The 18,795-nt window shown below is 48.3% G+C and overlaps 6 protein-coding genes across 10 annotated transcripts; 2 read left to right on the forward strand and 4 right to left on the reverse strand.

Annotated features, from left to right (window-relative positions):
• Positions 1-1,979: 1,979 nt before the first annotated feature.
• LOC9639533 lies at positions 1,980-4,408 on the reverse strand. 2 transcript variants are annotated; one of them, XM_024665217.1, is made up of 7 exons: positions 4,154-4,408; positions 3,817-4,019; positions 3,621-3,689; positions 3,306-3,414; positions 3,130-3,237; positions 2,817-3,083; positions 1,980-2,736 (listed from the first exon to the last, which is right to left on the reverse strand). In XM_024665217.1, the coding sequence occupies exons 4-7, from the start codon at positions 3,364-3,366 to the stop codon at positions 2,684-2,686; spliced, it is 489 nt and encodes a 162-aa protein (XP_024520985.1). In that variant the 5' UTR covers positions 3,367-3,414; positions 3,621-3,689; positions 3,817-4,019; positions 4,154-4,408; the 3' UTR covers positions 1,980-2,683. The 2 variants fall into 2 exon arrangements, with proteins under 2 accessions (XP_024520985.1, XP_024520986.1); XM_024665218.1 differs by having other exon boundaries at positions 2,213-2,721.
• Positions 4,409-4,589: 181 nt separating this feature from the next.
• On the forward strand, positions 4,590-7,485 carry LOC9639534 (pentatricopeptide repeat-containing protein At4g02750). The gene is made up of 2 exons (XM_024665134.1): positions 4,590-7,267; positions 7,314-7,485. The coding sequence occupies exon 1, from the start codon at positions 4,601-4,603 to the stop codon at positions 7,058-7,060; it is 2,460 nt and encodes an 819-aa protein (XP_024520902.1). The 5' UTR covers positions 4,590-4,600; the 3' UTR covers positions 7,061-7,267; positions 7,314-7,485.
• Positions 7,486-7,554: 69 nt separating this feature from the next.
• Positions 7,555-9,107, reverse strand: LOC9639535 (calmodulin-1). Of its 3 annotated transcripts, none has more exons than XM_024665136.1 (4): positions 8,699-8,794; positions 8,367-8,651; positions 8,058-8,310; positions 7,555-8,001 (listed from the first exon to the last, which is right to left on the reverse strand). In XM_024665136.1, the coding sequence occupies exons 3-4, from the start codon at positions 8,128-8,130 to the stop codon at positions 7,628-7,630; spliced, it is 447 nt and encodes a 148-aa protein (XP_024520904.1). In that variant the 5' UTR covers positions 8,131-8,310; positions 8,367-8,651; positions 8,699-8,794; the 3' UTR covers positions 7,555-7,627. The 3 variants fall into 3 exon arrangements, with proteins under 3 accessions (XP_024520904.1, XP_024520905.1, XP_002991420.1); XM_002991374.2 differs by lacking the exon at positions 7,555-8,001 and adding an exon at positions 8,913-9,107 and having other exon boundaries at positions 8,173-8,310; positions 8,699-8,841; XM_024665137.1 differs by lacking the exons at positions 8,367-8,651; positions 8,699-8,794 and having other exon boundaries at positions 7,555-7,999; positions 8,058-8,145.
• On the reverse strand, positions 9,095-9,708 carry LOC112342787. 2 transcript variants are annotated; one of them, XM_024665139.1, is made up of 4 exons: positions 9,515-9,708; positions 9,354-9,438; positions 9,236-9,278; positions 9,127-9,192 (listed from the first exon to the last, which is right to left on the reverse strand). In XM_024665139.1, the coding sequence occupies exons 1-4, from the start codon at positions 9,595-9,597 to the stop codon at positions 9,158-9,160; spliced, it is 246 nt and encodes an 81-aa protein (XP_024520907.1). In that variant the 5' UTR covers positions 9,598-9,708; the 3' UTR covers positions 9,127-9,157. The 2 variants fall into 2 exon arrangements, with proteins under 2 accessions (XP_024520906.1, XP_024520907.1); XM_024665138.1 differs by having other exon boundaries at positions 9,095-9,278.
• Positions 9,709-12,346: 2,638 nt separating this feature from the next.
• LOC9639537 lies at positions 12,347-14,811 on the forward strand. Its single transcript, XM_002991312.2, has 2 exons — positions 12,347-12,429; positions 14,111-14,811. The coding sequence occupies exons 1-2, from the start codon at positions 12,357-12,359 to the stop codon at positions 14,590-14,592; spliced, it is 555 nt and encodes a 184-aa protein (XP_002991358.2). The 5' UTR covers positions 12,347-12,356; the 3' UTR covers positions 14,593-14,811.
• A 1,876-nt stretch (positions 14,812-16,687) lies between these two features.
• LOC9639474 (putative ribosomal large subunit pseudouridine synthase SVR1, chloroplastic) lies at positions 16,688-18,795 on the reverse strand. Its single transcript, XM_002991376.2, has 10 exons — positions 18,241-18,795; positions 18,090-18,169; positions 17,933-18,033; positions 17,804-17,876; positions 17,660-17,753; positions 17,560-17,608; positions 17,360-17,513; positions 17,250-17,306; positions 17,141-17,196; positions 16,688-17,085 (listed from the first exon to the last, which is right to left on the reverse strand). The coding sequence occupies exons 1-10, from the start codon at positions 18,761-18,763 to the stop codon at positions 16,767-16,769; spliced, it is 1,506 nt and encodes a 501-aa protein (XP_002991422.2). The 5' UTR covers positions 18,764-18,795; the 3' UTR covers positions 16,688-16,766.

Raw genomic sequence — 18,795 nt, forward strand, 5'->3', positions numbered from 1 at the left:
TTGAGCTTCTACCATTAACATGAAAATGTAGAGAAATGAAAGTCACAAGGACTTCCAGTACTTACAGGAAAAAAAAAAATGCAGTACAACAAACGATCTCTTGCAATTGAGCATTTCGGTGGACAAGTAATAAAGGAAAATACCTTGGATTGCCTCATCGAATCCAACAGTAAGCTTTGCGTTCTCATTCCTGCATACAGAAAAAGAAAATCAACCGCCTTCAAAGTGATCCCAGTACTTACCGGTTTAAAGCGCCAGGAACTTTAATGGCCTCTCGTTTACCGACGCTTGTTCTCTGCAAAGAGCTTGAAGAAAATGTATTCCAGTTACAAAAGGATCTGCACAATCTGTGCGTGCGAAACTAAGCTACAGTTACTAATCTCACAGCTGGAAACTGCAAATTGTAAAGTTTTAAAGAGATTTACTCAGCTTTGAGGGTAGCACTTAATGCTGCTGCGTGTTGCGTCGTTTGAACTTCATAGAAGGTGAAGGTTAGTCTTTTTAGCTCTAGAAATAACTGCAACTTGGCCTTTCCTCACACTGTTTGTTTGTAGAGATTCACATATAGTTTCCAAAGTTAGCTCTATATACAAGTTTAGAACAGTGACTTTGTGGAAGAACAAACTAGAAAAACTGATTTACCAGATTAAGTGGCAATATCACCAGAACAATAGTAGAATGAGAAACGGCGCAAACTTGTGTGCTTACAAGCCGAAATTAATAAGCTGCTTGAAATCCGGATTTTTCCAAGAATGATGAACCTGTTCCTTCCCCAGAGTTTAATCAGTCATTAATTAATCAGGCACTCAGGCTTGACGACATGCACGAAACAAAAGGTTCCAGCCAAAAAAAGTCAAACAGTTTGATGCTTTTGCAAAAATGTTTGTTGGAAACTGCTGCAAGAATTGCTACAGTTACTTGAAAGATAAAGGACTGATCGGCAGAGTATAGGAGACTTACATAATGGCGACGGCGATTTCAATAGGGACACAATGTCTTTCGCAGCGAGGATACTTACCACTAATACATATTTCCGGATCATGGCCTCAATAATGAGTAGAAGATTGAAAGAATTGACGCTTTAAGATTTGTTGGTCTTGAGCGTCTATGACAACGTAGAGGAATGTTAAGCGCAAAGACATGTCACCAAAGACATGTCACCCACACACAGGAGTTCCAGTAATTACAGAAAGAAAAACATGCAGTACAAGAAACGACTCTCTAGTTGTGATAGAGAAAAATAGAAAACGAACCTTCAAAACCCGGAGTGCCTCGTCGAAGCCAGCAGTAAGCTTTGCGTTGTGTATGCCTGCATACAGAAAAACAAAACAAACAAGCCAGCTTCAAAGTGATCCCAGTAGAATAAAAGCTTACCAGTTTAAAGTGCCAGAAACTTGAATGGCTTCTCACCAAGAGTTTTAGCAATAGAAAAGAGCCTGAAGAAAATGTTTTCCAGTTTCAAAAGGATCTGTACAATCTGCGAGAGGCTAAGCTACAGTTTACAAGATTTGAAAGCTTTGAAGGAAAGTTACTCAGCTTTGGTGCTGCTGCGTGTTGCGTCGTTGGAAGTTCATAGGTAGGTCTAGAAAAAAGAGCAACTTAGCCTTTCCTCGACCAAGCTGTATGTACAAGCTTAGAAACTGGCCTTGTTTGCGAAGCTCCCGTGCACTTTCTTGCGGATCTGGGCCACTGCAAAGGATGACGTTATGATGAACAAAGCATCTCAAACCAAACATTTCATGTATGCGAAATAACCTCCACCTTGAGAAGCACGTTTGCAGGCAAACAGCAAATACGTATCCACCTCCAGAAAACCCCAGCGGGAATCGTCCACTCGGCAGCTAGAATCCACGCCGAGACTCGCAACAAACTTTGGATGGAGACCCAGATGCCTAGACGTACTGCAAGATCACGTTTTTATCATCGAAGCAGAGACCAGAAAAAATAAATTCTAAGAGGACATTTCACCGCCTCAAGAATCAAGCGAAAAGAAGACTTTTATAAATGCGTAAAATGGATGGAAACCTTTGCACGCCTCTTGTATCTAGCCGACATGTAACACGAGTAGAATGGCGCCAGGAAGGCATGAAACATGTCGTTCCCAGAATTAAAATGGTTCTGTAGAACCAGACAGTGATGGATCCCAACCACATGAAATCCCTCCCATCTAAGAGCCCTAAAAAGGCCAACCCAGATCCAGAACTAAGGCAGCTGGCTCTTAGATATTTTGACTCGAGATCCGCCACGTCATCCAGGTATTATGAAAATAGTAGACCCAAAGAATGCTCTGGTTTGAAAAAGCCTTAGGTAGCGCATCGTGCGCACGACCAGGACGCGAGGATGGCGACCAGGAGCGCAATCTGGAGCGTTCCATGCCCAGATCCAAGACTCCGGCATGCCATGGTCGCCCCGGATGTTGAGCACCCGGATGGCGTTGGAGTCGTATGGATTGGTGGCGGGCTCTCGGACAAGCTGGACCATCTCGCCGTTGGTCACCGTGCCGTGGTAGTACCGCAGACCCACAACGTTAACCGTGAGACAACCCACCAGGATCACATCCCTGGACAATCTCCGCTCACTCCCGCGCCATCGATCGCCGGTTCCTCGTCCAGATGTATGGCCGCTGCGGCTGCTTCCACGGCGTCCAGGCGGCCTTGGGATCGCAATGTCTTCTCGTGGACGCTTACGAAAAGGAGATGAAAAGAACTGGTGAGAGCGTCACTGTAATCGATCGAGCTGCATACCAAAGAGATACAATCACACCCAGACGAAGAAAAAGTGAGAAAGAACAAAAGAAAAGAATTCTCCTGGCTTACCCATTGTGAATGCTTCTTGCTCCATCCCGGAATCATCGCTTCTCATGTTGCATCGGTCCTCAAAATCCATGACACAGGAGATGCCCGAGCAACCTCCCGGTAAGAGAAAGGACTTCGAAGTCTCCGATCTGTTGGAGAACTGTGCAGTGCAAATTCCGGAGCGTCCAGTGATCACTCCTACAAGTGTCGCTGTTTTCCCGAGGATCAGGGACGAGGTAGAATTGCCGTCATTTTCTGTTTCTCGCATGCCGCGTACTAATCCCGCAGCTGCACGAGAAACCAAATTTTATGTCATTCCAGAGTTCCGGCTTACCTTCGGAAAGAAAATTACGATTTCGTGATGAGCAGCAAAACTTGAGACTCTTTTCTCCCGTGGGGAAAACCAGGCTAAAAAAGTCGAATTTACTTATGAATGCGGGAACTCCGAAGCGCCAGTTTCAGAATAAAAAACTTAGAATCGAGGAAAACCTCAAAATTTGTTACACTTACCTGAAAGGATGAAGGACTCATCGGCTGAGTGTAGGAACCTTGACATAATGCTGAAGGCCATTTCAATCGCTGGACATTATGCCTTTCCTCACTCTCCAAACGTGTTTGGCTGGCAAAGCAAAAAAGACTAGAATCAAAAGACTTTGGGATAGTGTCTACCATTAACATGAAAATGTAGAGAAATGTTAAGCACAAAGACACCAACACAGAACTTCCAGTAAAAAGCATGCAGTACAACAAAACATCTCTCCTGCAATTGCAAAGTTGTGAGGATTCTAAGTATAGTCGGTGGAACAGATAGTAAAGAAAAAGAACCTTCAAAACCCGGATTGCCTCGTCGAAGCCAGCAGCAAGCTTTGCATTGTTTATGCCTGCATACAGAAACTTCAATCTCAAAGTTTTAGCGACGCTTTGTTCTCTAGACGTTTCTGCGAGAGGATAAGCTACAGTAACTGGTTTAATCTCACCCATCTCCCAGTTGGAGGAAACAAAAATTTTTGTGGGAACTTACTCAGCTTCGAGTGTAATGTTGCTCAAGCTCTCTCTTTCGTGAGTTCTCTCATCGCTGCGATCAATTGTGTCGTTCTAGGTTGCTCTGTTTTTTAACCTTAGCCTCTCCGACACTGTTTGTTTGTGGAGCTTCACGGTGTATTTTAAATGTAACAAGCTGGCGTTGTTTGCGAAGTTCCCGTGTTTTCTTGCGGATCTGTGCCACTGTAATGGATGGCGTTATATGAACGATGTGTGTAATCACAATCAAATTCCAAACGAAACATTTCACAAAAGCCATGATTTTTCGAACAAGATTTGCCAGGCAAACAACAAACACATCAAGAAAAATACGATACCTCCAAGTCCGCAGCTCATGTCACTTTGGCCAAAACTCGGATTGAGACCTCGGGACGGAGGCATACTGCAAGCTTGGACGGTCATTGCTTTCCCCAGGAGCTTTGGACGGCCATTATTGCATTGTGTCACCAGCTAGCATCGTGATGCCAATTCCGAGATCACGTCAGCAGAGAGGAGAAAAATCATGTACACTCCCTCAAGATCGAAAGCCAAGAAACCAGGAAAGAACATTTAACATTTTCTAACGTTGCGCCCCTTCTATAACTCGCCGACGCGTAGCGCCAGGAAGGCATGAGACATGTCGATCCAAGATACACTCACCTCGTGTTTGATCCTAACCGCACGAAACTCCCGAATTTAAGAGCGAAATCCAGGGCATGAAGTGACTCAGTGGAGGACCAAAAGAATATGCTCTGGTTTGACCGAGAGAGAAGAAGCCCTAATGCATGCTTCGCACCTCCAAATGGGGGCGGCTCGCGCGCGCGGTGCTCCAGTCGCACAGCCTCGATCTCCGCGAGCAGGAGAACGCGTTCGCGAAGGTGGTGCGCGAATGCGGGCAGGAGCGCGATCTGGAGCGCGGGCGGAGGATCCATGCACAGATCCAGGACGCCGGCATCGCCTCCAACACATTCCTGGGCAATCTCCTCGTCCAGATGTATGGCCGCTGCGGCTGCTTCCACGGCGCGCGGGCGGCCTTCGATGCCATCCAGCGCCGGAATGTCTTCTCGTGGACGCTCATCGTCGCCGTGTTCGTCCAGCTCGGGCACCTTGACAAAGCCAAGGAGATGTTTGATCGGGCGCCAGAGCAAGACCTTGTGTCGTGGACTGCGATGGTTACCGCATATGCCCAAGCCGGGCATCTTGAGGAGTCTAAGTTTATGTTTGATCTCATGCCGCAGCACAACGTCATTGCGTGGAACGCGATCCTGGCAGCGTACGCTCACAACGAAAACCCGGATGAGGCGAAACATGTCTTCGACTCGATGACGGAGCGCGATGTTCTGTCGTGGAACTCGATCATTTCTGTGTTTGCCCAAAAAGGGCATCTGTTGCAAGCGCGAGATGCGTTTGATCTTATGCCCAGCAGAGACATAGTCTCGTGGAACGCAATCGTGAACGGCAGTGCCGTGAACGGGTATCTCGTCGAGTCGAGGCTGCTCTTTAACTCCATGCCCGAGCGGCAGATGATCTCCTGGAACACTCTTCTCTCAGCGTATGCCCGAAACGGGCATTTGCAGGAATCCGAGTGGATCTTCCGCTTCATGCCGTTTCACGATCTCGTCTCGTGGGACGTGATGATCACCGCCTACAACCAGGCGGGTCTTTTCTACGAAGCCAAGCGAATTTTTGACAGCATGGGCGGGAGATGCTCGGTATCCTGGAATGCAATGGCGCAGGCATATTCCCAGGCAGGGCATCTCCAGGAGGCGCGCGACGTGTTTGACTGCACGCCCCAGCGTGACTGCGTGTCGTGGAACATCCTCATCGTGGCATATTCCGAGCACGGGTATCTGGAGGAATCTTACGCGCTCTTCAATCTCATGCCGGCGTGGAACGGAATCTCGTGGAACATCATGGCCACTACATATGCCCTGCGAGGGCACATCCAGGAATCTAAGCGAATCTTCAACTCCATCCCTTCCAGAAGCCTCGTACTGTGGAATTCCATGGTGGCGGCGCACACCCAGAGAGACCATCTCCTAGAAGCGAAAGCGCTGTTTGAAAAGATGCCCGGCTGGGACGTGGTATCCTGGACGACCATGATCCAGGGATATTCCGAGTCCGGGAATCTTGAGGAAGCCAAGGGCTTGTTCGATCGAATGCCTGGAGTCTGTGCCGGATCCTCGTCCGCTAGGGACTACCCGTGCTGGAACGCGATTCTCTCGGCATTCGTTCACAAGTCACGGATGGACAACGCAAAGTCCGTCTTTGACAAGATGCCCATGCACGACGTCGTCGCCGCCACCTCCATGGTGGTGCTCTACTCGTCACCCCGCGGCCATCTCCGCGAGGCCAAGCTCGCCTTCGACTCCATCCCCGCCCGCGACTCCACCGCCTGGACGATCCTCATCTCGGCCTTCGCGACCAACGCCGACCTCGCCGGCGCGGAGCGCATCTTCGATCTCGTCCCGCTCCGGAGCTCCTTCAGCTGGAACTACATGATCCAGGCCTTCGCCACCGATCCGCGCAGCCTGGATCGAGCCAAGCAGGCCTTCGACGCGATGCCGCAGCGCAACGACGTCCCCTGGAACGCCATGATCGGGATGTACTCGAGCAGCGGCGCGGTGGGCGATGCGCGCGCCATCTTCGATCGAATGCCCGCGCACGAGGTCCTGGCGTGGAGCGCCATCCTCACGGCCTACGCGCAGTCGGGCGACCTCGAGTCCGCTGCCCGGATCTTCGACTCCACGCCGCTCCACGACGCCGTCTCGTGGAGCGCGATCATCTCGGCGCACTGCCACAAGGGCCGGATCCACGACGCCGTCTTTCTCTTCCGCTGCCTCAACCTCGAGGGGATCCAGCCCGACGAGGTGAGCTTCACGAGCATCCTCCACGCTTGCAGCCACGCGGGGATGCTGCGCGAGGCGTGGAGTGGATTCACGAGCATGGTGGCCGACTTTGGACTGGCCGCTTTGCACGACCACTACTCGTGCATTGTAGACGTGCTGGGACGGACGGGAAGGCTTGCGGAGGCCGAGGAGCTCGTCCAGACCATGCCGTTTCTGCCAAACTCTGTCGAGTGGACGAGCTTGCTGGGCGCTTGCAAGGTGCACGGCGATCTGGGCCGGGCTGCTCGGTGCGCGAGCTTTGCAAACGGGCTCGGCGCCACGCATTCCTCGTCGTACATGCTGCTGTCCAGCGCATATACGACGACGAGTCCCATGGCCAAGGTTAGTCTAACATGATTTATTCTAACACACTGTTTCAGAGTAGAACAAAGTACTTGAGAAAGATTCTTAAGATTTGTGAAGTTAAGGATCACAGCAACTACGGGAACCTGTGTCCATGCAACAATCGCCAATTAAATCAGTGGGATGTATTTTCACGGACGATGTTGTAGGTGGTGTAGTAGTACTTTCAGTTTCTACCGCTGCAAAATGTACACTTTCAAGGTGAAAATCCTAACACAGAGTGATTTTCTTACATGTTTTCCTGCAGTCGGACAGAGACGCTACAACAAGGAGAACCATCAAGAACACAACTGCAATGTATGGCTTCATAATTCTTTTTAGTGTAGAAGTTTTGGAGTGTAACAACGCCTTTAGTGGATATCCGTTGCGAATATCTATGTTGTAGAAAAAACAAATACAAACCAAAACATTTTTGTCAATATTGAAAAAGGATTAAAAAAATGTGAAGAAAAGATTATACTCATTATACTTACCTTTTTCTTCTTAACTAACTTCTAAGGATGTCTCATAAAATTATTTAATAAGTGTTTAGGCTAACTAATTATACATGGTTTATGTAGTTTACTTGATCGTCATTATCTTGACAAATTCTACATAGTTGACGTTCCCATCACCATCTACGTCCGCTTCTCGCATCATCTCCTCCAGCTCCTCTTGTCCCAGCTTCTGTCCCATGCTCGCCATCACTTGGCGGAGCTCCACGGCGCTAATGTAGCCATTCTGATCGCGATCGAACACGCGAAATGCCTCCTTGAGCTCCTCCTCGCACTCGCCACCTCTTATCTTGCGAGCCATGAGGGCGACGAACTCGGGGAACTCCACTGTGCCGCTCTTATCCTTGTCAACCTCGTCTATCATATCTTGCAGCTCCACTTCCGTTGGATGCAGGTCAAGGGATTTCATCACGGCCCCGAGCTCGCGAGTGGTGATGCGCTCTGTCAAATGCAAAAGGTTTTTAGAAATCACTGGCTTGAGACCTGGGAAGTCAGACCATCGCCGTCTTTGTCGAACAAGCTGAATGCTTCCTTCAGCTCAGAGACCTGCTCCTCAGTCAGCTCCGCCATGGGGGAATGAAGAGGAAAAAAAAGAGAGAAAGGAATACTACCTTCTGGAAAATCTCACCTTTACTCCACACAAAAGAGTAACATTTTGTCATGTGGATCTCATTTTTTTGTAATATTGGTGAACGGATAGTTCATCTAATCTTTAACGTCCAAGTCCGACACATATGGTTCTCGTCCCCTCTGCCAAAGCTTTAAATATCACTCAAACTTGCAAGGAATAGAAAATCAATGTCAACCTGTCCGTCTGGGCGTTCAACAACACCTCCACGAGTATACGTCGGCAGCCTGTCCATGTCTTTCGGATCAAAAGTTTTTAATGGATCACGGGGAACTCCGGCTCCTTCGTTCGGCGGAGCTTTGGACTCGTCGGGGGGATTGTTTATCACCACGTAGCCGCCAACAAGGCCTGCCACCAGTAAGAATGTGAATCCCAACAGAACTGGATAGCGAACTCGGAGTGGATCAAGTCCAAGTTGTCCGAAAATCCCTTTTCCCGTCACAACTTCCATTACCAGAGCCGCCTGCAGACGCTTGTAAGTTTGGCGGAAGAGCTGCGAATCCAGCTTACCACAACGCCAACCATAGCGAATCGCCCAACTAGGCGCTCCTGAAAGTTGCCAAATCCAAAGAAGGAACCAGGACCACCAAGCCCGTACTGGCTGGTTCCTTGCTCACCCCCACCACCACCACCACCGCTGCTCTCAGCGCGAACTACAAAATTCTCAATCGTCTCTAGCACTGTTTTCTCTTTCTGCCTAGAAAATCAAAAACTCGTCAAGTACCTGTGAGCCGCAGCGGCACTCCGAGTTTGGGACTTTGCCTCCATTTTTTGTTCTCGCCCAGCCAAGCATTCCTGGAGAACGTTGTTGGTATTCCTGGAATGTTAGCAACGCAAACGGACGAAGCCAATGTCAAGCGTTGCGCCATTTCCACATCAATCGGAGCTTACACTGCTCTTTTTGCAGCGAACACGTGGAGAGCTACAGACCATACCTGTGAATCTTAAAGAAGGATGGATTTATCCGAGTCAAACACGTTTGCTCGCACGAAATTCGCTTAACTCTGCTCGTCATCCTCAGCGTAGAATTATTAAAAACTACGCTACCTCTTGCATGTTGCAATTGCGTCCCGTCCAGTCCAAGCAAATCCTTTCCAATCACGACAAAAATGGCGACTAACACATAGCAATAGTCATGGTAGGATTGGAAATGCAACCAAGTTACCTGAGTTCTGGTAGCATATAAGCTTTTGGAGCCAATCAGGCCCCAAGGAAAAAGCTCGAATCTCATCTTTAAAGTGGCACAGCTTCTGGAAAATCCGGACGAAAAGCAAAGCAAACAGTAGTTGTCAAAGAAATTTCTAAACAATTACCGATGTTTTGTACCTCTCATAGTGCTTGAGCTCGACAAGTCCATAAACCTGTGCAAGGCGAGCTAATGCTAGCAAAATTTCTCGATACGAAAGCATGATTCCCCTCCACCACAAAAGGCGAAAGATATTCTATTCCCCAAACCTCCAGGCGCCACGTCCAGGATCGCAAGCCTCTGGCAGCATCGAGCGCTTGGAGCACCGCAGCCATAGCCGGAGCACCGCAAAAACCCTAGAGAGAGTGTTTGAAAATTGGCGGGAAAAAGAGGGAGACGATTCAACGCTACCGTACAGTCTCTTTGCTCCACGACATAGAGCAAACATTCCTCGCTTCTTCCTTCGCCCGCGCTTCCTCTCGACGCTCCCTCGCTACATCGCAATGCAGACCTAATCGTTTAGAGCTCTAAGCTATGGCTGCCTTCTTGCTCCTCTTCCAGGGACTCCGGAGCTCTCTCCTCTTCGCGGTTCTCGTTCCGCTGCTCCTCGCCCTCGATTCCGAGGCCATCAGGTCGCGCGCGCCCAATATCTCCATGCGCTCGCTCTTTCTCGCTGTCAATCTCCTCGTCATCACACTGTTTGCGATGGGCCGCGCTGCCCAGAACCCTGGCAGCGACCAATTGTCCAGAGCGCTCGTCGTCCACGACGACGCGAATGCCGCCATCCCGCACATCATACCGGAGGGCGGCAATGAATTTGACATCCTCGTCGTCTCTTCCTCTTCTTTCGGGGATTATCCGGGAGAGGAGCTCAAGGAGCTCGAGTTTTGCGGCGCCGGGGAATCTCTGGCTTTGGTCGTGACAAGCCAGGGCGATCCAGAGCTCCTGGACAGCAATCATTGCAGGGATATGGTGCCAGCCCCTTCGCTCTGCGATGAATTGCCGCCGGAGACGCCAGTGGAAGTGGAATCCCCTGTTGTAATTTCGCCCGGGAAGATCAAGAAGAAGGGCAAGAAGGCGAGGAAATCTCCTCCAGTGAGCAGCAATCCGGGGCGCGGCACAAACGCGATGGTCACGGTGGGCGTCGATGGGCTGCTGGATTGCTCCATGGATGATTTCAACAGGGCATGCTCTGCCATCATCAAGCTCCATCGCAAAGAATGGCAATTGAGATGATCCAAATCCAAAGGAATATGGATCGTCGCGAAGAATCACGGGGCAAAGTTCCTTGTTCATTGTGTATAGATATAAGTTTCCACAAATGCTGGACACTAAGAATGGTCTCTCAAAAAGATAAAAGATGCAAAAGAGATGAAGGTCGAATGTAAAGCGATTTTCACGGGTGATTCCTTCCCAGCCAGCATAAAAACTAGAAAAATACGAGAGAATCTTTTGATGCCACCTTTAATTCTGGTGAGAGCAATGCAATGCAATTAAATTGGGGGATTGAGACCTCGAGCTAATCTTTTCGACATCCTAGTGACCCGCTCGCTGCTCATGAGCGTTGATTAATCCCGAGGACTTTGGGACGAAGAAACCTGGGAAGATCACCGCCGAGACTTTAGTCTCTGTTTTGTAGGCCCGTCAACTTGTTTGCTGAGCCAAGTTCTATAAAACTATGAAAAGTGTCGGGAACTTCCCAGATTTTGTCTGTTTTTGCCGCCAGGAGGAACATTCGCCTTGACTAAACCCTAGTCGAAACTTCAAACTATACACATGATCATAGAAGGTTCTTGACAAGTCACAAGATCATAGCATGTTCTTGGGGTATTTTTTCAGCTTTTGTTTTTGTTAGATCTCAACGGATTTGCCACTCCTGACGACGTAGCTTGATGATCGTCGAGCATGCCTCGTTGAAATCTTCGATGGAGCAGCTGGACAAGCGACCAACATCGACTGTGGTGGCCGTCCCGAGTTCTCCATTACTGCTAATAACTTGATCACTAACCTGTGCTAATTGTTTGTGATCCTGATGTTCTTCCAGTAGCTTTGGGATTGCTGCCGCTGCTTTCCTCTTCTTGATCGTGCTCTTCTTTGTTGTCTTCTTCGTCTTTGTTGATCTTGGTGGATCCTCGGCGATTTCTTGGTGGAAGGGAACGATGGCTTTGCAGATCTGGCGATTCTCGACCGGGAAAACGACCTCGGTCGTTATCAGGGCCAGAGAATCGTCGTAAGCGCCATCGTCTTCCTTTCCGGGATTATAACAGAGTTCCTCGCGGCCGTGATGGTCATCACGGGTTGGATGCGGAGTTAGCGGAGAAACATTCTCGCAGTAGAAAGCGGGAGAGGAGATGAAAAACACATCAGCATTGCTCGATCCATCGGCGGAATTGACATGGGCGACGATCATGGGGTCGCGAACTACAATCGCCCTCTGCGATTCGAATTCTTCGCTGGGGATCGTGCCAGGACTGCCTCTAAAACTTGGGGTTGCGATCAGCAGCGAGAGAATTAGCAAATTCACGGCCAGGAACAAGAAGAATTTGGGGCTCCTGGACGCTAGATCGGCAAGATCAGGGGAGAAGGCTAGCAGGAGAAGAATCAGCAGCAGCCTACTGATCCCGATCGACTGGAAGAGAAGAACCACAAGGGTCATGACTTCCCTAGACAACACGATCTTGCTACGATCCCCGCAAGAGCCCTAAATCGCGAGGAAAGGCTACATTTATAAAACCACTTGCAGCCTTCGTGAAATCCACGCTACTGGAGAGCATTTGCGCGTGCCGAATCTTATTGTACCCGGGAGCATATTCGCCAATCCACTTGAAAATAGTAAATCCTCCGTACCGTTGTCTGCCGTACGAAACTTTCCCGTTGCCAAGGATATGCCCCACGCCCTCGCGAATATCCCCCTTTAGGGCTTTTAAACATTCTCGTGGGGCCTAGGTCAAAATATTTGGTAGGGTCGCAGGAGGAGCACGGATGCCTGGCGCGTCAATCAGGAAGGAGCAGCGCAGCTACGGAGAATGGATCCAAATCTCTCTCGCAGCTCCTGGTGAGTGATCGTCCTTGCCCTGATCCTTTCACCAGTAACATAGGTCCTCTCTATGTGTTTCCTAGTCATGCCTTAGATTTCCACCCTAGATTTTATGGCTCTGCGAGTAAGCAGTGGTCTTGAAGCTCTTGTTCTTTCGTATTTCTTCCTCCCTCCTCTTTGAGTGCTTGCATTTTTTATAGCGAGGGCGCTAAGTACGTGGGCTTCTTTGGATGGTACTGCATTCATTTGTGGAGGAAGTCATGGATCTTCTTACATGCAAAGCCTGCGTTCTTTCTTTTCTTTTCTCTTGCGATTCTTCTCGTCATTTATGGCTCTTCAATGGATGCTTTATGCTGCCTGCTGCTCCCGCCTGATCTGCTGACTGCACTTGGCTTCTTCATCGTCTCGTTTCTTACAAGTCATGTGTTGTGTGGGGTGCGCTATCTTTAAGCCCAGTCTATCCTGTGTCTCCTGGTCCTTTTTTATATGATTTCTCGTCGCGATGTCGAGAAGTTGTTTATAGTATTTGGGGAGAGCCAATGTTGCTTTCCGAGCGAGAACAACATCTAGGCGGCCCCGGCCTCTTTAACTTTCAGCCCGTCTCTGATAAGGTTGGTTTCCGTGTTCCGCTATGCTGGCTGAAAGTGTATGGCTTGCTTTCTCTTTTACAAATCTATCCACAACGTAGCTGTCGGGTCTTGCCTCTATTTCTCTGTCACTGTTCCGTGACAGTATGTTACAGTCTTAGTTTTTTTTGTTTTCCTCCCTCTGAGTGCTTAAATGACCCTCTGAGTATGGTTTTTGTTTTCTAGTCTATCGTTTCAACACAGTGTGGTCAGCGGTGTGATTCGACCGAGGGGTTAACACTGGTTAGCTACTGCGTTGGAGTTTTGCCAGGCGGTGTCTGCTGTCTGCTTTCTCCTAGCACGCACTCGGTACACAGGTTCTTCCTTTATATTCTTCGTTTTCGATTCCACCCTGAATCATCCTGGCATTTCTTCTTCCTCGTGCCCTCCTCCTTCTCCTTCCTCTCCTCTGTTCTCCAAGTTCAGGGGACTGGTTGCTTTGGGGGATTTGATTTTTCTGCTCTGGTTTCCTGTGGTCCTGCACTTTGTCTACATCTCCATCCTTTGTAAGTTTCTTCGCTAGTTATCTGTTCAAATGTCCCAGCCTAGAGGGTCGGCTGTAGGCTTCACTTTTTGAAGTGTAGTCTGGAAGCCGAGATCCTTGTTTGCTTCTGCTACATTGCAAATATAAGCCACAGTCCTCCCTTGAGATCTCTCAGCGCTCGAGTTCTTCTCTCCTTTTCCCTTTGCTTTAATCAGACAGAGTTCTTTTTACCTCCGCTACATGGAATTTGGTGACAACAAGAAGTCTTGCTTCGTGTCGGACACCTGCGGAGGAATTCCATGTCTGAAGCAGGTTGCCATACTCTGGTCCTTGATGGCCGTGTTAGTCGTCACCATGGATCTTCTCTCCTTTTCGGGGCTTCTCCCATTTCCCGGTGGGTACACATTTCCTGTTATTGCTTTTCTATACTTCACTCTGGGCCAACGAATGTGGTCTATCATCGCAACGCTTGGCAACTGCCTCACTCCCGCGGTCTTGTTCCTCCTCATGAACGTGATGATCGTCGCCATACTTCTCTCGTCCGGCTGCTTCTCTAGAGACGACATGTCTAATCTTCTCCCTGTTGCAGCGCCAGCCTCCGGTAGCTTCCAGGATCATCAAGCCCCTCCCGCCAGCGACGATGACAAGCACAAGGCCGCAATTGCAACGAAGTCCCGGAACTTAACCCGTTCTTCCTCGGCAACGGGCGCTACGACTAAAGTCAAAGCTGCGAAGAAAATGAAGAGGCAGTACTCGGCTCCCAGTCCGTCGAGGTCCAGACTCCAAGACGAGCTCGAGCTCCGGGAAGAGGAGAAGCAGCAGCAGCAGCAGGTTGAGCAAGAGTCGTGCTATAACAAAGAGGAGGATCAGTGGCACCACCACCAGCACCATCATTCATCCAGCCTGATCATCATGGAGCTCCCGGCCGAGGCAGCGGGCAGTGGCAAGGCATACAGCAGCAACCTCATGACTTGCGACCAGGACGTTTTCAACGAGATAATCGGGAATTACATCGATAAGTTCAAGCAGGATATGCGACAGCAGGAGATGATCCCTGCTCGCGGCTGGTGAGTTTGCAAATGTGAGGTCTCAACTCGGCGTCTCGGGCTCCTCGAGCTGTAAAGTTTCCTATGTTCTTGGGGAAGAACGAGGCTTCGTCGCATAGCCAAAGGAGCCGAATTAAAAATTTTGGCACTGTACAGTATAAGTGAGTCTTTTGCTGTGGTACAGATTGTTGGGACTTTCCATGTACATCATACTAAGGGAAAATTTATAGGTTTTGTTTGTGTATTGGTTGATGTTTCTGGCTTCCGGAATCTTTTGATTTTCGGTCTGCCCAAAGTTGTAACTTTGATCTTTTGTGGCTTGTTCAACACTGTTGCTTTGATTGAGGGAAATGTCACAACCACAGCCCTAGATGGCTAGATTCTTCCTGTCAGAAAAAATGGAGGTGGTCAAAAAGCTCCATGGTGATTAGTAAAAATATAGTCACCTATAGTGGGTTTGTTGGATGTTGTTGAGCTACTTGTTGTTGCTTGGATTGATGACACTTTGCAAACCCCACTTACAAGAGAGGGAGACATGAGCAATTGAGTGATTGATCAGTAAAAAACACCCAAACAAGAGGAAGTGGTGTAAGATCATGCTCTCACCTCTAGAGGCCTACAAAGAAATCCACTCTACACACAACCTATGAGTGGGGGTTGTCTCTTTGCCTGGGAACCTACTTCCTGTTTGTAAGATTTCCATTTGACAATGTCCAAAATGGTCCATTAACAAGCATGACATACATATACTGGTGGGATTTTGTTTATTTTGTTTCTTGATTTGATTTGACAAGACCTGGGATACAGGATGATACAGGTGAAAGGCAAACAACAAAGAGAAAAAACAAGCCACCTCTCTTCTCTACTATAGCCAGCCACCACCAGGATAAGCACAAACATGTGTGTGTCTGTGTGTGTTGTTGGTCCTCAAGGCTTTCATTGCAAAGTTTCCATCACACATACTACTACTAGTGAAGCTATATGGCTACAAACACTGTGCATGTAGTAGCTATACCTCAAGTTTCTTGAACCTTGCTCCCCACATTGGACTCAGGGAAAGCTGCATGAAGAAAGAGAAGATGAGAAAGGAAAAAAGGAGACAAGCTTATCTAGAACATTGTCAATTGTGGTCCAAAGCTCCCCTGCCCTGGCCTTGATTTGCTCCTAGTTTGAGGAATTCTACCTAGTGCTGTCCAGAAAGAAGAATAAGGATCTGATGGTTGAATTGAGCGGCCAAGCTCTGCCTATGATTCACAAATCATCCAAGCCTATCAACCAAGGCTGGTCCTTCCTAGTTCAACTTGAAGTGGAATATTTACGTACGCGTACTTTGGCCTAGAATTGAATGGAGAGTACTGAGACAGACCTGGAGTACTACAGACAAACTCCCCCACGTGAACCAACATTGCTAGCTACAAACATTTAGTTCAAGAAGTTCTCCTTTTTTTTTCAGTTTTTTTTAAAAATCTGTTTCTTTTCTTTTCCTTGTTGACTTGGTGAAAAATAAAGGATCAAAAAAAGTTGTAGAGCACTGAATTGCTTTGCTGTGGTGAGAGAATACAACTCCAGGGGAGGATGTTTTCATTCCCCAAAGAGCTTTGCTTTTCCACTTTTATCAAAGGCTTCTTTTTCTTCTCTTGCTTCGTTTCTCTCTTTCCTGTATGATTTAAAGTTGGAACTCAAGTAGAACTGACACTCTCGGGTGAAAGGAATGAAAGCTTTGCGGCTAGCACTGCACAGATCTAGTACAGATCATCCGATGCTTTTCAGAGGAAAAAAAAATGCAAGTAGCCACAGAGAAAGAAGCCACACGTCTACCACAAAAACTCGCTCACTCACTCACCTATGGTAGTGAATAATCATGGCACTTACCCGAAGATTCGTAGCGTCTCTTTCCACGTTGAGCTAAAGTACCTTGTCCAAGTGAGTGTCAAATGATTCGATGGCTTTCGCAATAAGCGCGATCCCATAAACAGTGAGTGAGTGGTGTCTTGTCGCGCATTTCTTCCATCGTGAAAAGCACTCTATCTGAACGAACAGTTCAAGATCATAAGAACCTCCAGCAAAAGAATTAAAGCCTCGTCTTTTTCTCGCCTGGGGCCGATCAGCACGATCGTAGAAACGTAAAGCGATGGCGCGCAATCTTCGTTGTTTATACAGGCAAATCGGTCAGGAGCACAAAACAAGGAAGAAAAGATTTCACTTGAAAACCACTGCACGAACCCGTCTTGTAGGATGCTGTTTACGAACACTCACCACCCTCCTTACTTCTTCCATCATCAATGGCTTGATCTTGTTGGACTCGATGATCGCTTGGACCTCCTTCCGCTCGATCGTAAGTGGGTAATTCTTGGCCGCCACGGCTGCGCTCTTCTCCTCCTCCTGTAGAACCAGATCTTTGCTGCCACTTGCAGAGCTTGCAAGCGGCAATGGAGCCCGTCCGGTTTCGAGTAGCACTGGATCCCTCTCAACCACTTGTTTGATTTGGGACTGTGTTAGTTGAATGAACATCCCAGAACTGCAATGCAAGGGACGCAAAACTAAACAAACAAAACAAAAATGCACTGCAGTACCTTAGCTTGGAAGGGAGACGCAGTCCACCGACGCGAACTCTTTTGAGAGCATGAACCTGGTGGAACAACCAGTCAGGCAGTTGCAAGAGGAATACAGAAGTTCATATACCTTGAGAAATGCACTCTCTACCAGCTGCCGTACCTCGTGATTTCGTCCTTCCGTAACCTGCAAGTTCCAGCTTAGTCAGATGAAAAGCCAGGGAATCCAACTGGACTTACGACAACACGTATTCTATGCCTGCTATCTCCTGGCTCCGACTTTACAAGCTCGACGGAGATTGGGACGCACATAACCCCGTCAATCTCTGTTCCACTTGCTATTCTTTTTAGTTGCCTCTTTGTGACACTTTCATTATCCACAGTAACAAGATACCTGCACAACAGCTGTATGAGCTCTTTTTCATTTTGTAAGATCTTACTCTTTTGTGATACCCGACGATGGATGCGAAACCTTTTGAGCAAATTCACCTGTTTCAGTCGTAAGCATGAGAGATTCTTCTCAATTCTTTGCTTTCTTACCGTCATTCGTAACGAATATAAGACCAGTTGTGGCAACATCTAAGCGACCGACTGTAAAGAATCTAGGCTTTGTTAGTCCCGGGTTATTTTTTTCCTGCAAATACAAAGGATTAAACGACAAACTCCGAATCGAAATACACTAACCCATGTCTTAAGGTACTTTTCAAGTAGTAAGTAGACTGTTTTCTTGTCATCCTTGGCATCAGAGCAAATGTAGCTACACATGGTATCAAACATTGAGAACTCTAGCATCTGGTGACAATAACAGCTCACCCTTTTGGTTTGTACAGAGCGAAAACCATTTTTGGAGGCAGCCTCCGAGGAATTGGCTTCCCGTCAATGTATATAAGATCTTTCAGTGGATCTACATGAGTCTGTCAGAGCATATGTCACTACCTTCAAAGTCAATCGAAATAAAGAAAAGACAGACCTCGGGTGTCCTGCAAACTTTACCATTCACAACAACCTTGCCAGCAAATATGATCTCTTCGCAAGCACGCCTCGATGCCACTGCAAGGTAGATAGTTATAAACGTGGCTAGAGAGTGAGGAAAAAAAGCAGAAGAAAAAAAATCTAGTCACCTCCAGCAGCCGCCATAACTTTGCTCAATCTTTCAGCTTTCCGGAATCTCATGTTGAAGAACCTCCTAGCAGCTTTGGAGAACTTTGGCTCTGGAGTCGGCACCTTTTTCACCTTGGGAGAACGTATATCTTTCTTCTTGAGCTCCTCCTCTTTCTTTGGAACCTTAGCGACAGCTTTCTTCTTTTCCTTCACTTCCTTCACGCCAGACCCCGCATTCCCAGCGTCCTCCGCGTCCTTGACGACGATATTCCCGTGAGCGTCCTTGCCTATAATCTTCCCGGAAGTGCTCAATGCAATCAATGCTGCCAATCCTTCGAGCGGATTCGCAAAGGGCGTCTGGTAATCCACTGCCGGCGGGGGAGCTTTCGAGCTGCTTACCTCGCTCGTCCCGCAGCATCGCACCAGAAGCCCCCATCTCTGGCTCCGGGAGCTCCAAATCCCGGTTCTCCGAGCGTGGCACAGCAGTGTAAATCCACGCGCGACAGGAGAAACCCTGGACAGCCCTGGAATGGGCAGCATCATCGCTCCTACCCAGTGTGCATTCTCGAGGAACC

Source organism: Selaginella moellendorffii, unplaced genomic scaffold (assembly GCF_000143415.4).
Source record: "Selaginella moellendorffii unplaced genomic scaffold, v1.0 SELMOscaffold_119, whole genome shotgun sequence".
NCBI classification, from domain to species: domain Eukaryota; kingdom Viridiplantae; phylum Streptophyta; class Lycopodiopsida; order Selaginellales; family Selaginellaceae; genus Selaginella; species Selaginella moellendorffii.

Coding starts and splice junctions, on each gene's coding strand:
- LOC9639537 (XM_002991312.2), top strand. CDS start 12,357: ATGCCTGGCGCGTCAATCAGGAAGGAGCAGCGCAGCTACGGAGAATGG. Junction 12,430..14,110: donor AATCTCTCTCGCAGCTCCTG/GTGAGTGATCGT, acceptor TCCCTGTTGCAG/CGCCAGCCTCCGGTAGCTTC.
- LOC9639474 (XM_002991376.2), bottom strand. CDS start 18,763: ATGATGCTGCCCATTCCAGGGCTGTCCAGGGTTTCTCCTGTCGCGCGT. Junction 18,034..18,089: donor AAGTTTGCAGGACACCCGAG/GTCTGTCTTTTC, acceptor ATGCTCTGACAG/ACTCATGTAGATCCACTGAA. Junction 17,877..17,932: donor GCTCTGTACAAACCAAAAGG/GTGAGCTGTTAT, acceptor TACCATGTGTAG/CTACATTTGCTCTGATGCCA.
- LOC9639534 (XM_024665134.1), top strand. CDS start 4,601: ATGCTTCGCACCTCCAAATGGGGGCGGCTCGCGCGCGCGGTGCTCCAG.
- LOC112342787 (XM_024665138.1), bottom strand. CDS start 9,597: ATGCTTTCGTATCGAGAAATTTTGCTAGCATTAGCTCGCCTTGCACAG. Junction 9,439..9,514: donor GAGCTCAAGCACTATGAGAG/GTACAAAACATC, acceptor CGGATTTTCCAG/AAGCTGTGCCACTTTAAAGA. Junction 9,279..9,353: donor TATATGCTACCAGAACTCAG/GTAACTTGGTTG, acceptor GTGATTGGAAAG/GATTTGCTTGGACTGGACGG.
- LOC9639535 (XM_002991374.2), bottom strand. CDS start 9,057: ATGGCGCAACGCTTGACATTGGCTTCGTCCGTTTGCGTTGCTAACATT. Junction 8,652..8,698: donor TCGCTATGGTTGGCGTTGTG/GTAAGCTGGATT, acceptor AAGCGTCTGCAG/GCGGCTCTGGTAATGGAAGT. Junction 8,311..8,366: donor TTGAACGCCCAGACGGACAG/GTTGACATTGAT, acceptor AAGCTTTGGCAG/AGGGGACGAGAACCATATGT.
- LOC9639533 (XM_024665217.1), bottom strand. CDS start 3,366: ATGGCCTTCAGCATTATGTCAAGGTTCCTACACTCAGCCGATGAGTCC. Junction 3,084..3,129: donor TCGTAATTTTCTTTCCGAAG/GTAAGCCGGAAC, acceptor TTTCTCGTGCAG/CTGCGGGATTAGTACGCGGC. Junction 2,737..2,816: donor GCAAGAAGCATTCACAATGG/GTAAGCCAGGAG, acceptor TTTGGTATGCAG/CTCGATCGATTACAGTGACG.